Source organism: Meleagris gallopavo, chromosome 6 (assembly GCF_905368555.1).
Source record: "Meleagris gallopavo chromosome 6, MGAL_WU_HG_1.1, whole genome shotgun sequence".
Lineage (NCBI taxonomy): Eukaryota > Metazoa > Chordata > Aves > Galliformes > Phasianidae > Meleagris > Meleagris gallopavo.
In genome coordinates, this window is record NC_139409.1 from 27,624,666 (window position 1) to 27,640,392 (window position 15,727).

At 35.0% G+C, this 15,727-nt stretch overlaps 1 protein-coding gene across 4 annotated transcripts in view; it reads right to left on the bottom strand.

The window, feature by feature from the left end:
• AGMO (alkylglycerol monooxygenase) overlaps positions 1-15,727 on the bottom strand; it is a 179,312-nt gene that overhangs the window by 57,292 nt on the left and 106,293 nt on the right. The window contains exon 13 of one of the 4 annotated variants that reach the window (XM_010712731.4): positions 13,768-14,623. The exons of the other annotated variants lie outside the window; for them this stretch is intronic. Coding sequence (XP_010711033.2) covers positions 14,543-14,623 — 81 coding nt within the window. The 3' untranslated portion in view covers positions 13,768-14,542. Of the gene's footprint in view, positions 1-13,767; positions 14,624-15,727 lie in introns of those variants that run through there. 4 annotated transcript variants of the gene reach the window in all.

Below are 15,727 nucleotides of genomic sequence, written 5' to 3' on the forward strand. Positions count from 1 at the left end.
ATTTTCAATATAGAATTTCCCTTCCTTAATGTGTCTGGTAGCTACTCATGCAACAGTTAAGACAAATTTGGTTCTTGTCACATCTTGTCTACTTGTTACTTTCTTTCAAGACTTTCTATTAGCCATAGTAAAGCACTCCCACGCCCAGTGTTATGGAGGTCACAAATCCCTCCTTGAGAATTCTTAGTATAACTTTAGCTGAAAATCATCTGCTTAGACAGAACAGTGACTTGGAAGAACAGCTCAGTGAAAGAAAGGGGTGACTGGATAGAATGAACTCAAATACAAACATTCAGGCATAGGCTCACTGATTAAGCCAGAGCTGATGAAAGACTGACTTCATGCAGTCACGAGCAAGAATTTTAAGGGAGCTAAATATGAAGGCAAAGAGTTTGAACTCTCTGTGATTTAAGTTAGTGAAGGTTCAAGAAAAAAAGCATTATGATAACAGTTATCTAGCAAGGCATAACTATGCTATATTTAGCATCCCATGTAGAAAAAAAAGTATTTTAAATACATCCTCTTGAAATGGACTTGGCAATTCTAGAATACAAGTATGAAGGACACACTGAGCTTATAATAACAGTGGTTTTCATCCTCTAGTGCACTTCCTACAACCTTCTGAAAAAAAAAAAAAAAGAAAGAAAGAAACACTATTAACACCACAGTAATATTAATTTGTATACACTTCAGCTGAAATCATATGCTGGCTACACATGATTAAAGACATCTTTAATACTTCAGATTCACAGAGATCATCTTCATTATGACAGATCTCCATCCATCTTCGCTTAGATATGATCTGCCTAAAAGTGCAAGACAAATCTGCTTCACAGGGCAGAGGAGATTCCTGTTAGAAATGAGTAATGCAGTGATCGTAAGCATTTATGCCACTCCCACACTTAAATTATTTCCTCAGATATTTACAGTCCATGCCTCTGAAATAGCTGGGAGATATCCAGGACCAGTTAGGGTCAAAACTCAGGCTCTACTGACTTCAAGCACTATGCTGCATTAGTATGGTTAAAATTAGTTTACATATGAACATAGAAATAACAGAATCTAGGAGAACTTCACATTTGGAGTCCTTGTCAGATTTGGCCCAGTTAATCCTTTAATTGGATGTTGAACTTCCTAAGTACAAAAACAGAAACTGAACATACTGCTGATATAGGAACATATGGGAAAAACAGCATGTGCATAACTGGTAAAAAATCAGTGGATTTAGCTTTAGAAAATACTTTTAAAATGCAGGAAAACATTGGCAAAGAGTTTTGTTCATTTTTTAATAGAAAACAGAATCCAGACATATTTAATCATATTATTTTGTGCTGGTATAGACGATATAGCTGACAACATTTAATGAGTTTCCCAAAATTTATTTCAAAGTAGAGCTTTACAGCTTGAAATGAATACCAGTGCTGGCAGGTGTCAAGAATCAACAGCAATTTACCTTCAGAGCAATGATGCAAATTACACACTTGAGTTCTACAAAGAAAAGAGCAGCAGTAAAATGCAGAGTGACAGTACTGTGAAGTTTGCAAGTAGTGTGAAAGATTAGCTTCCTGATAGATCTGGTTTACTCAGCACAACAAAATGTTTGTGACTAGCACTGATGGCGGAGCATGCTTAAATGTAACTATGAAATTAAATAAGGTAGTAGCTGGAAAACTTACTATATTTCCATTTCTTGAGTCAACTGACATGTTTTTACTCCAATTCAATTTTATTTTTTATTAACATTATTTTACTAAAATGAATGCTGAACAACAACTCTTCCAACTACCTCTAACTCCCAAAATGATACAATTAAAAAAAAAATAAATAAATCAGTACTATAGATAGTACCTTTAGCGATATTATGGTAAAGAATTATGTAAGATTGTGATTTGGATTTATTATATAATAAATAGTGCATGCTTGTGCCATTCTTAAGTTTGAGTTGGATTTTTTGTTGATTAATCATTTTGATATTTGTTTGAGAAAAAAAAAAAAAAACAACCTGTATAAATACTATACCTGAGAAAGTAGCCAATCTATAAAAGTTACTTGAAATCTGTAAAAATGTGTTATTAACCTTAAACAAAAATAGAAACCACAGACATAATAAAGTTATAAACTCAGGTTGAATATGAGAGATCAGTAAGTGAATTCAGACATATAAAAGCTTCTCCATAGCCAAAAAGAATTTTCAGCATTTCAGACCAGTAAGGTAACTGCCTTGTGTAAAGGGATCAGGTTAGTGGAAAGGAAAATACAGAGTACAATCCGACAAAGATTTGAAACACATGCTTAACTTCATGCATCTAAAGAGTCCCATTAATGTGAAGTTAAGCATGTGTGCATGTCTTTGTAGGATTATACTCAAGTGATACCCCTTTGATGAATGTTGCTTCCTGTGTTAGCAGGGAATGGCATTTGATCAGGCCAGCATGGGGTTAAGCGCCCTTTATCTTTAACCTCTCCACTTAGGATCCTGCTATGCTGGTGGGGGTGTGAGTGAGGAGGAGAGAAGTAACACCCAGCCCTGAAGGTGTATAGTTCAAACTTCAGTTATTTTAAGAAAGAGAGCCTCTGCAATTGCTGAGATTGCAGGTCTAGTTGTAAGATTCGTACTCTGCAGATTCCTGAACTGCTTTGGGTTTCAGTCAAATTTCTTCTTTCCATAAATTATAGCTAGTGATTAATATGGAAGCAGTTCTGATGATTTTCAGAATAATTCTGTTGTGCCAATAACATACCACTCATTTTATTTTCTCTTCCCTTCCACGTAAAAATTATTCTGCCAGAGGGACAGTTCTATCTATAGCCTTATGACTTTTTTCCCCTCCAAGGGCAATCACCAAATACCTCTTTAATGTACCACACTGAAAAACCATAAGCCCAATTTGAGCTAGGTTTAAGTTTTTTTTAGGAGTGCTCACTACTTTAGGACTAACGCAGCCATCTCTGATGGAACAAGTGTGCCATAGCAAATCATGGAGCGTTATGTGGAATACAGAAGAGAAATAGGACTGTGTTTCTTACTACATTGCAACTTCTTCTATGGCTCAAGGTCTTTAACAGTATAATTCCAGAAGCTCCTTACAAACACAGTAATCATACCTAAAAATGCATTTTAACATGGGAATTCTTGGATGCATTTTCCATTCAGTTAAACTAAGACAAAGACAGACATCATCTGCCTATTATTCTAACTCTAGAAGTATTTAAAGAGATTTTTTCCTGCCATTTTTACTGAAAATATGTATTTTGCTACTTCTTCTAAAGAGAAGCTAATAACTTAACAACTGTGTATAGCTACTATATTATGGTCTGCCTTATAAAGACACATAACTTGCCTGTATGAGTCACTAAGCTTAAACCACACGTGCCTCCTAAAATAAGGAAGAAGTCAAAACAAGTGAAGTATATCAGAAAAGAATATAAAAGAGAACATAGCAAAAAGACAAAATGAACCTATTCTACATCTCCTGGTGAAGAAAACCAAATTAGGATTATTAATGGCTAAATAAATATTCAGTGGCTGTGAAAAATGGTGTCAAGTGCTAAACTGATCCAGAATAGAAACAGTATAGAAAACTGAGAAGTATTGTGAAAGAAATACTTTTTTTTTTTAATACTGTTTTAGTATTCTATATTTTATTTTAACAACAGTGGATTTGGATATATGTATTTAAATAAGAAATAAAAACGAATAACTGAACCATTACAATAATTAAGTTGTAGCATCTGTGAATTATGGTTTGTAATTGCTTTGAATATTCCTGTCTTTACAGCTAACACTCCTTTCCAGTTTTTATTATCACCTTGTTATTCCCATTCTTCCTTCATGATGTTATGGTGACTAAATAATATGTGACTAAAAAATAGCAGCCTTTCATATTTCAATCCCTGACTTCCCCTGAGGGAATGGATTACTGCATCATAATACTGGTATCTGTTTGTTAATGCTATGGGCTTCATTCAACTTCAAAGAAAGATATTAAAGGCTCGTTTTCCACTACAAGGCAGGTGTATTTTTATTAGCTCTTTTTCAAAATTGCTATGACTTCACTTGTGGATATCCCGCCAAAAGCCATTATTGAAAGCTGGACTATAATTGCTAAGGAACATGCAATGTCTGAAGCACTAAACCAGTGTTACTGCAATCCTCCAGCAATTGACTGAAACCAAGTGTTACATCATTAAAACTGAATTACAACACACCCATGGCGTGTTTTCCATGTGTGCTATTTTAAACAATAGTAGAGAAAAACCTGGCTATAAATCCACTGATCTCCAATTTGTTCAAAATTCATGAACAATGAGGGCTGTCCGACAGGCTCTCTTGGCTCCATTTTAGTCAGAAACGTCACGCACTATAATTAAATGTCTGTTTGGCTTTTACTGGAGATGGAAATGCTAGCTTAAGTTATAAATTTAAACAACCTGTCATGAGGGGAGACACCACATTTGTACAGTTTAGGAAAGTTTAGCAATTGTAATTGCTCCAGGAAAGACAAATAAACTAATGGAAACTGTTCTATTTCTTAATTGGCTTAGCATAGGAAAAAAATAAGCTAACATGGTTATGGTATAGCTTTCATCTGGATTGGACTGTTCTTTGCTTTGGTAGAAAAACGTTAGTACAGCAGTGCTTTCCATCACCGTTGCTTAATTTTCACTGATATTAACTGAAGAGTATGGTGATCACAACTTCTAGGCTAAGAAAGGACAAGTGACAAGTTACCAGTGACAAGTGGCAACAAAATATCATCAGTCTTCCAGAAAAATGTTTAATTCAATACAGCACAGTTCACCCTGATTCTGTCCAAATGGAAATATTTTGCCATCACACTGGTATGCAGAGGCTATTATAGTTTAAGCAAATCCTGCAATTTTTCTACTCAGCTTCAGAAAATTTTACAGTGCCTAGATTCCAGTGGAAAATATTTGATCACTCATATGCTTGGACAGAAATTTGTCACCTGGAATAGAAATCAGGGTAAACCTGCCAGCGTCCTTATGCAGACAGGCTCTGCAAATATATACTAGGCAAGATCTCTGCCAAATAACTTGTGTCTGGCCAATACCACCTTTCAAGTTGTCTGTGAATACCAATTGCCAATAAAGATTCATTATACCATATATAGGTAAATATTATTTTAGTTTTTGCATCTCCAGTTTTAAGCTTACACAGTAGCAATTCATTTGCTCTCCATATATTACCTGTCTGCAAGTTTTGGTGCAGTAGCCAATCACAATATTCACACTTCTCACTAGCTACTAAACAGTATTCTTCTTTTACTTAAAATAGATCACTGTCAGATGCAAACATTTCCAAGTTATGTTTTTTCTCTAACGTACAAAGTCAGTATTATGGCTATTTTAAAACAGTAATAACACATGCAAAACTTCATAGTAAATGTTATAACCATTATCTAAAAGTCTTCCGGCTGCACTTCTTTTCATGAAGCTTCTAATCATGAAGCTAATGGTTCTATAATCCACTGAAATGCAAGTCAGTGTATAATGTCTTCTACTTCTGAAAGCACAGATATTGTATTTTTTGCATTAATTAAATATCTCTCAACTTTTCTCCACAATGAAACTTCAGGACCATTCATTCGGGTATTGATGCTTGAGAATATCATCAAAGTATTCATTGGGTAGTAGTCACTAAAAAAAAATAACACTTTAGAAGGGCATTTCTACCATTTAGTTTCTCTAGTAGATGTTTGCCTATACACTTTCTTTCTCTCTAGTTGAAAAAAAAAAAAAGTATATATATATATGTATAATCTCCAATTCAGATCAGCTTCCTTCAGAACGCTCTTTAGCTCTTCACAATTTCTGTTATAAAACTCCTCAAGCAGTTAATTTTCACTTCAGTTTGACCACTATTATCACCTGTTCGTTCTTCAAAGAGAATAATCCTGTGAATAAATATTAATGTTTGATTCTGAAATTTATGTCACAGCAATATCATTTAACAATATCTTTTTCCATATCACTTTCCTGATAAATCAAGTTGCTTTTTCTTCCTTTAATCACGTTTTCCACACAGGTTCATCACTTTTTCCTCTCCTTCCTCACCTCAGAAATTCTTATCTTGCTAGCAACTCAGTTATTTTATGCTCTCTCCTGAAACCTCTGTATTGTTAATGCATTCTTACACACAGACACTGTACTATTTATTTTTCTCCCTCTGTGTACATACCTATGTACCTAAATGCACATGTAGAAAGCTATAAATGAAATTTAGCCCAGACTATATATTATATATGTTTCTTTTCTGTATAGTTGGTAGTGTCTCTTTTTTCTGCATATACCAGTCAGGAAAGATAATGGCAAAGGTTTAATTTTTTTTTTTTTAGCACACTGACTTCTAAATCTTCTGGTAACTAATTTGTCATCAGCATTGTTTGCAGCATTCTCACCACTTCATCAATTTATTCTGCCTTTTTCAGATACAGCGTTGGCTAAAGAATAACTATGTCACTGACACATCCTCAGTCAGTTCTCTTTAACAACAGCAAGGCCTGTTTGTACATAGTGTTAGAGCAATCTATTGCAGCATGCTGGGCCTCAGTTACCAAGGAATTTCATTTTCATGTGCTCTTAAAAAACTAAACAAATATGTTACATTACAGTGAACATATCAAGGATAAATCTGTTGTACATTTGGATTTTTTTCTTTACATAAAAATTTTATTTTTTTTACTGAAAAATCTATTGCTTATATATAGTATAAAGTATTTTACATCGTTATGTAGTTTTTCAGTCATTATTTATACATATCACTCTGCTTAAAGTTCCTCTGTCATTATCTATGGGTTAGATACACCATGGTTTTGTTGTGCAAGCTCTGTCCCTGTTCTACATTTGTACTCCTCCAGGTAACACTACCCTCACACAAACTTATGCAGATTCCACTCTCTTTTCCATGACTTCTCTTTCATACCCCATCAACCACACTGCAACCTTCCTGATATTTTTCTGTGCCTGTCAGCCTAAGTTAAATAAAATTTAATTATTTCTAGTTGGAAAGAGAAACAATATTTTGCCTTCTTTCTCTGTGAGCCAGATATCATCATCACTGTTTGTCTGCCATCTCTTACTGTTTGATTTCCATTCCTCTTGAGATCACTACATCCAGATGTGCAGATTCTTTCTAAACAACATACCTGACATAATCAGTCTTATCACTGGATTCTCATTGAAGACCTTGTCTTCTCACATTTCCAGTAATGCAACTCTGTTTACCAAAATGTTTATATCTCACTAATGTTCACAGAGAATGCTTCCAAAAAAGTGAGTGTCTGAGCTCCTGTAGTCCTTTTATTGAACACTGGCAGTGCTGAAGAATTATTTTGCTGCTTACAGTCAAGTCTCTCATTAGTGCATTAAAATACTGAGTTGCTATTGTGGAGTGAAGGTGTAGCAAGAAGTTTCAGGTCCTCCTCAGTACAGCAAATTCCAAAAACACCCAAAGAATAATATCCTTATACCAACAAATAAACAGGGGAAAAGCACTTTTCCCTTTAAATATTTTGAATCAATAAATATTTGGAAAGCATTTTAAAAAAGTGATCAGCAAGAAGATTATTTTAAATTTGTTTTTCTTACAATGTGAATATCATTGTTCGCATTAATGGGGAATTTATTTTCATTGATGCTACATTTTTTTCCATTATCTTAACAGTAAATGCAAAACAAAGAAGGAAAACAAGTCACTGAACCACTGAATTTCATCTAATACCAAAGCAATCTATCCTTCCACTCAGCATACTTCAAAGTGTACATACAACTAGAATTTTTCAATTTTTTTTTTCCCCATTAAAATAAAATGACTAGGTGTTTCATGTGTTTCATGCAATGCTAAGCATTATTTTTAAGCTAAGTGGTATGAAAGTGCTGGATGAAAATGAGCTCCAGAGAGCTGGCATTCCTTAAAAAGCACAGTACGTGAACAGTTACACATGCATAATTATATAATTACACTTGATGGCAGCAATAGCACATAGAGAAGACTTAATACCAGGTAAAATCCACAGAAATCTCTTGAAGATTAATATCTTTTAAAAATACAAAAAAGGTGACATTTGGGTGCAGAACATATTTTAGTTTTACATTTCAGCATGACAATTACCATGAAAGAAAGGATCAAAGCCAAATGGCACAGCTGGCAGCTTGAGAATAATTTAAGAGGTGTACTGGCAATAGCTTTTTGGTTTCAGTAGGATGGACTGCATTAACCATAATAGGGAAATGATGGTGAAGAAAAGTCATACAGCATTCTTAACCTGGCATACATACAGCGTTAGCTGAACCTGTGGTTTTGACTATTTCAGAAAAATGTTAAGGGAGAAAACTTACGCTAATGAATATGAGTAAGAGCAATATTTCATCTGTATCTGGGGACAAAACAACATCTCCAAACTACATTTAGGCTTAAATTAGCGATTCAGGAATTTATGAACAATAGGAAATCCGATAAGCTTGTGGCTATACTGTATCCAACCACTGCTTTTCTATCTTGTCCTGTAGTCTACACAGAGATAATCTAAATGCTAAAATATGAATAAATATGTAAGAAATCAGCGTAGTGGGACTGGATGGATATAATATAAGCTATGAACATGAAGCTCTCTCAATCCTGTAAAGTTTCACTGTTATAAAATAGCAGGGGTGAGATCACACAAGAAACTTCTTATTGTGTTACCAGTACCTTTTGGACACAACAAGCTGTGCACTGAATGCGTTGAAGATGACTCATCAGATCTTATCTCTGTAATTTTCTTCCATTCCACTTTCAACCTCACTCATATGTGATTACGTACAACTTTTTTCCAGCAAGAATAATGTATACTATCAAATGTAACTTCATGGCCACCAATTTCGAAGTCTCCCTTCAAAGACAAGTTCACCTTGCCCTGAAGGCATAACTATGTTTTAGCAGATTTCCTTCAAAAAAACTGGACATTCAGCAGATCTACCTTTATTTGTTTTGCAAAGTATTAAGCATAGCTTCAATTCTTTACAACTAATCTAACAACACAGCTCCCTTTCTACAATTTTTCAGGAGCTATTTGCATTCTAAAGACTGAAGACTGTTTAACCCAGAAGCTAAACCTTTGTCCACACATAAACATTCAGAAAACCAGAATCTCCACTACCAAATAGATTGTGGGTTCTCTGAAATTACAGGCATATATGACCAAATAATTGCAGATTTTACAGTTGCAATGTGCTCAGTTTATAGTTTAATAGTATTACAAAATCAAAATAAAATAATGAAGGCCACACAATTTTGTCCGCACCAAAGATCATAATAAAACAGCAGAAGTAGTTGACTTTAGATGGAGACTTTAGATGGACCGTCCTGCCAAATAGATAGTTTTCTATAAGTACTTGGCAGAAATTAGTAAATTCTTAGTAAGTAATGAATAGTCCAGTAGGATAGTTGAAAACAAAGTCAGAATAATGTATAATTTGATGCCATTTTATCAATATTCTTAACCAGAATAACACGGTAACACTGTAATGGGAAATATAACTACATAAAAGTATAACATACTATTATTCAATTGTTTCTTGTTATTTGATAGAATTCATTGACAACTATGCACCTCATACACATGTCAAATATATTTGTTTTTTCATTTGGTTTGCATAGATCAGATCAACTCTCCTTCAAGTTCTGAAAGGTTTTCTAAGATCTTGGAGCCTCTCCTGAGATTTTCTTATTCTAGAACTAGTTATTTATTTCAAGTAAGCTATCAGTAAATAAATTATAAACATAGAAACAATCAGGGTGCGAAAAAGCTCTTCTGGATCCTAAGCTCTAACACTGTGCCAACACTACAACTGTGTTAAAACTTAATGGGATTTCCTTATTTTTTTAATGAAAAATCTTAGGTCCTCATGTAGCCACTCAGATGAAACACTATTCTCTCTCTGCTCTTAGAAGTAGAGGTAGGACAATTTACTCAAATGGTTTATTTCTTGATATGTGTGATTTTAAGACTAATCAGCTCAGAGTTGCAGATACAGGAAAATGGAGAAAGATACAGAGATATATAGCCAACACAGTTAATTGTCAGATTCTGTTTCTTAACATTCTGCTTTTTACTTTTACTTAATATTTCACTTTTTTTTTTTTTTTTTAGCCAACTTATATGAAGCCAATAAGAAGAGAAATAAATATATCTAGATCTATAGTCATATACAATGAAATCAGGTAATAGATATGGACAAAATACAGAAACTTTCTTTATAAAAGCCTAAAATATTGAAACCAAAACCAGGCATTTTCAGCTATGTATTAGCTTCCAATCAGCAAATTAAACAATTTATTCTGGGCATTTCATGGGCTCCACAGGAAGATAAACCAAACCAATTCTGTCAAGACAGATGTGATGATTCCCAGACTCTACGTGGGGATTTCTGTATTGTTTTTCCTTAGTTTCAACTGACAACTAAAGCTTTATATGTACTTTTTTCCCATAATACCTATTTCTAACTTTTAAACATACAAAGTGTTTTGTGTGTTCTGCATTTGGGAATCAGTTGTTAAACAGAGCATTTGCTAATCCTCTTTCATCAGGCAATTTTTATTTGGCATTGGCAGGAAAAGGAAATTTTAAAACACTCTCTTTGCCTTGTGTAATACCCAAATATAAAAATAAGTATAGCATTGTTGCTTTGTCTATATCCCCTGATTCTATAAACATCAGAGAAAACAGAATGTATGCAAAAAAAACGAGGCAGTAATAGAAAAATAAATCAGAGCAAAGATAACAGCTTGATTTTATCCTACTGTCTATTGTTCCCTTTATATAACAAACACTGGCTGGTTAGAATTTAGAGTGCAACTTGTTCATGCCAAAATGCCATGAACCAGTTTTCAGTTTCAGGAGTTGTAGTAGACAAAAATAGACGCAACTTGTACCACGTTTCTCCTTTCTTTATTAAAAGTTACTGAAAAAAAATATATAGGCTGTGCAAAAAAACAACAATCTAATCATTAATTTTGATAAAATATACTATACAATGTTTTAATTTTTTCTTTTCTTTTCTAAATATAGGCATTCATTTGTCTCTTCTGTTCCATATATTACAATCTGGATCTGTGAGTCTCACAGACATCATATTCCTAAAATATTAAATATTTAAAGCTACCATACTATGGTTACTCCTACAAAGTAGAATGGGATGTTTACAGGAAGAATAATCTTGTACCTTCGTCTCCATCATAAGACATATAATTGGGTAACCATGGCCTGCATGTTCTTTCTACAGTTAGTTTTTTTTCTATTTAAGTCTCGTGAGACTAAAACATCCTAAATGCTTTAAATACTAGGCTGGTTCTTTGTGGTCACCTTGTATCTGCCAAACCCAGATTTATTCCACATCAGAAATAGCTGACTTAATTAAGGCTGTCATCTCCTAAAAGCTAATTCAATCCCTCTGCACATCATGTTGAGGATAATATCCAAACTAAGACATCTGCCTTCATGGCCTTCGCAATATAGGTACAGCTTTCCTCTGTTTATTACTGGGACTATTCTCACCTGCCAGTTGCAAAAGTTTTGGTGTCCAACTATCTGATTTCAGCACAAAGTCTACAAATTTGCCATATCAGGTAGTCCTACCAAACACACTCATGCAGGCGAGTGGGATAAGTTAATGACAGCCAAATTACAGAGCCCACACACGTCAGCCATACATAGTAAGGCTGGTAGGCTCCTTGTTCTGGGGTTCTGTGCATGGCACAAGGACAAGGACAAAATTTGATGCACACATACAGGAGGCATCTTTTGCTTCTCCCCCACAACATGCAGGGGAGGAAAAGCTCAGCGAGTAAACTAGTGCCTCTCATTCTCAATCATCCTACCATTTCCTTTGTTGCTTTACATTATGCTATACCTTAAATCATTGTTGGACATAGAACATACAGGAAAGCATAAACTGATTGGTAATCAGTGGCTCTGTCAAGAAACATGAACCTTCTTTGACTGCATTCATGTTTCCTCTACAGAATCCAAGCCACAAAGGGCCAGCCCTATGCCTGTCTTTCACTTGAGACTATGACAGCACTGATTCAACAGTGGTGCAGAGATACCTCTGTGCAAATAGAGACAACTACTTCTACAAACAAGGCATCCTCCAAGAGTTCCTTCACTAGAACCTCCTTCTTAGTTTCTTTATTATTATTTATTTCTCTTTGAAGTAAGAGAAGATAAACGTAGGTATGAAACAAATCAATGCTTCTGATCATCAAAAACAAAATTGCCAGCTAACACTTTACTACTGGAGCTGCAATTGCACAGATAAACACATTTACCCATGTGGAGTATCTCAGCTGTCACCAGGGATTTATATGAGTGAAGCAATTCATTGGTATGGAGAAGATTTCTATTATTATCCATGTGTTATGATGTAGAAAAGAATGCATTTTGATGAGGTTTGTAGCATTCCTGGCTTTTAGAAAAATTATGCTTTGACTTTTGAACAAAACCAGTCTGCAACATGAATTAGTAACAATGTGTGTGAAATGGCACAATTTGATCTTTATAAAGACACTCAGATGCATAACTGAACATTAATAATCTCATTTGGCATGACTGTTATCTTTTAAATGGATACAGATACAAGCCAATCCCTGACTGCTCAGACGGGTCAGAAAACATTAGAACTTTCAATACGAATGTTATTTTTCTATTCACCTGTTAAGCAGAAGCTGAAAGTGAAATGCAAAATTGCCAGATGGTATATGTGAATATGTATTTTCTATGTTCCAAATACCACCTTTGCTTCATCTTTGACTACACATTTCTGATTTCCATTAAATATGACTACCCCCTTGTCTTGTTGAGCAATTAAAGTGACAAAAGTAATAGCAGATGCTTCTTTCATAGGTAAAACTACAGCATGCAGCCCATAGCTTGCATTTTATTACAACCAGTCTACATTGCCTAATAATTGCAAGGTAATTGAAAAGATCCTGATAATAAACCACTGGTTTACCTTTTTTTCGGACAAAATAATTATATAATCCAATCGAGGCTTCATTTTAATGATACATTAGATAGTTTCCAAGTTGTCCTAATTTTTGTTTTATTTTATGATTGTAAATAAACCCTGGAAAATTCCTTCCCCGATTTTACCACCTGAAACTGCAGCTGTTGGCTGACACTATCAAAGCCTCGCAATTCCGAACTCACGTGCAAATCTCATCAAGTGCAGACACTTCTAATTGATTCCAGAAGTTTTTCTTTTGCTAAGATCAGCGGCAGAAGAAGAATAATGAGCAGCTTTCAAGCAGAGGGGGGAGGGTGTTGAGCTTGGGGAGTGGAGATTTTAAAAGCTCCAGCTCAGCTGCTCTGCCAGAAATGCGGAGCAATTTTACGGTCAATTGGCCAGAGCATCTGGAACTATACATCATAGTCTGTAGTTGATGGTGGTGAAGCCGATTCTCAAAATGGCTAAGTCTAAAATCAGTAACGACTGCTGTCACACCTAAGTGGAAACAAACTTAATCTACTGCCAGGTTTTACTGTGACTTTTTCTAAGGGACATTATTCCCCCCAGAGTAGTTGTCAGGAATATTAAAAGTCCAGTCTACTGCATGGTATTGCAGAATTTTCTCAATGAGGCTAACACAGAAAATACAGATTACAACTTGTGTTTATTTAATTCCATGTGTGTTGACAAGGCTTTTTATCATGAGGTAGTAGTTTCCTTCCATTACTTTGAAAATACATTTCAGATATACCATCCAATCTAGTTAGGGCACAGAGACTGCCTAAATGCTGAGGTTGTAAATCATAGCATAGGGCATGGAGCTTTCACCTTAATGGAAACCAAATATAGGATATGCTGCACTTTGAAATGTGGCACAGATGATCATAATGAGGGACCAAGGAAAAATGCCGCAGAGCAGAAAACTATCAATGTGGAAATAAGTTCTTAAGAGTAAATGTTTGTTTTAAGTCAGTACTCATAAGTCAGTATCCTAACACTGGGAAATTACACTAAGAAACAAGTGAGGCAACAGCAAGCCTTTGTATAATGAAAAGAGAAGTAAGTAGTATGGCGATATATCATGTTAAGAGGCACTGCTGTGGAATGCAGAGTACAGTGCAAATCAGTTCTTTAATAAAGAGATATTATATATTTCATCCAGACAAATTAGCTGACATGCTCGTAAGAAATACAAGAATTGCATCAAAGACCAGAGAAGCAGTCCATTTGGTACAGAATACTGTCTCCAAAAATATTTGGAACAGCTGCATCTACAGAGTTTATATACTCTGGCGGAATAAATAAATAATTTGACCGCAAAGAAGCTCAATTCTGCCTTCATTAGTTAAGGGCTGAATCATAACCTGCTGCACAAGACTCTATGCATCTTCCACTGTTTGTTATTTTTCTAATGAAACACATGCCCATACAAAATAGAAAACAAGTACTTCATTTAAGATTTCACACAGGTATACATCCTCTCTTTTTCTTTCTTTTCTTCAGTGAAAGTTGTCCCAGATCTTAATCCTTCCTACCCGCGAGTAAATACATGACTGCTCTTGGTTTGGTAGCCATACAGCCAAACAGTGCAGAAGGAGTCTGGGTGTACAACCTATTCTCAGATAAAAAGAAAAAATTAAAAAAAAGAAAAAAAGAAAAAAAGAAAGCAAAAGATAAACAGGCACAACAAAATAGACATCTACATTTCTCATTCCAGCTTTCTTCACTCCCATTTCCTCAGCTTATGAGTCACAGCAGTGAGCTGCAGCCACTATGGAAGTTAGGAATATGGAAGTTATGGAATATATTTCAGACAAGAGATCCAAAAATATGTCAATGGCTCTCATTTCTACTTGCTCCTCATTAGTACTACTGTCAAATAACAGCCAGTGCTTGACCAAAAATCAGCTCATGGAATATGCTGAGTGGTGCCAAACCAGAGAAGCTAGATGGAAATTCTTTGAAGAGGTGGACCATCATCACAAATTTATTTTTACATATTGTGACCACTAAAATGTCACATAACTGAATGTACAAGCTATGTTTTCTGCTACCTCCAGGTGCTTAGGAGACTCCAGACCCAGTCTGACAGAAAAAGATTTGGCAATAGTAATACACATGATCATCACATTACACAGACATGAAATAATCAGCCTACAGTAAACTGACTAGTATAGGATATGGCAGCACAGACCCTTGAGCAGACATGCACTGACTCCTCAGCTTACTGTCTATATCCAGTCAAATATAGTATCTCTATCATCAAAGTGTCCAGTGAATTGTATCCCAGAAAGAATTCTCATATGATCTAAAAAGTTCTGCAAACCTCTATGCCTTTTTTCTAAAAGCCAATCACCAAAAAACAAAGCAACAACAAAGACTACATCTTTTGCCCAAGCATATGAAACATAGAGAGCACAAGGAATAGAAAATGCATGCTGAGAAATGTGTAGGGTTCCACCTCCCACAAGAAAAAAAGATTATTTTTCTAACTCTGATAACTTGGAATTATTGTCTTCTTTGGAAAAGGAAAAAACACCAGGAGAGATCTCTCAAGAATATATCTTGGAAGGACTTCAAATACAATTGAGCCAAGACTAGTAACCACATTACTTAATACAGAAATTCAAAGCATGGACAGATACAATTCTGCGGTTATTGGAGTGTGGATACAATAAACAATTATATGAAGACTGCAGCTTTACCAAAATAAACA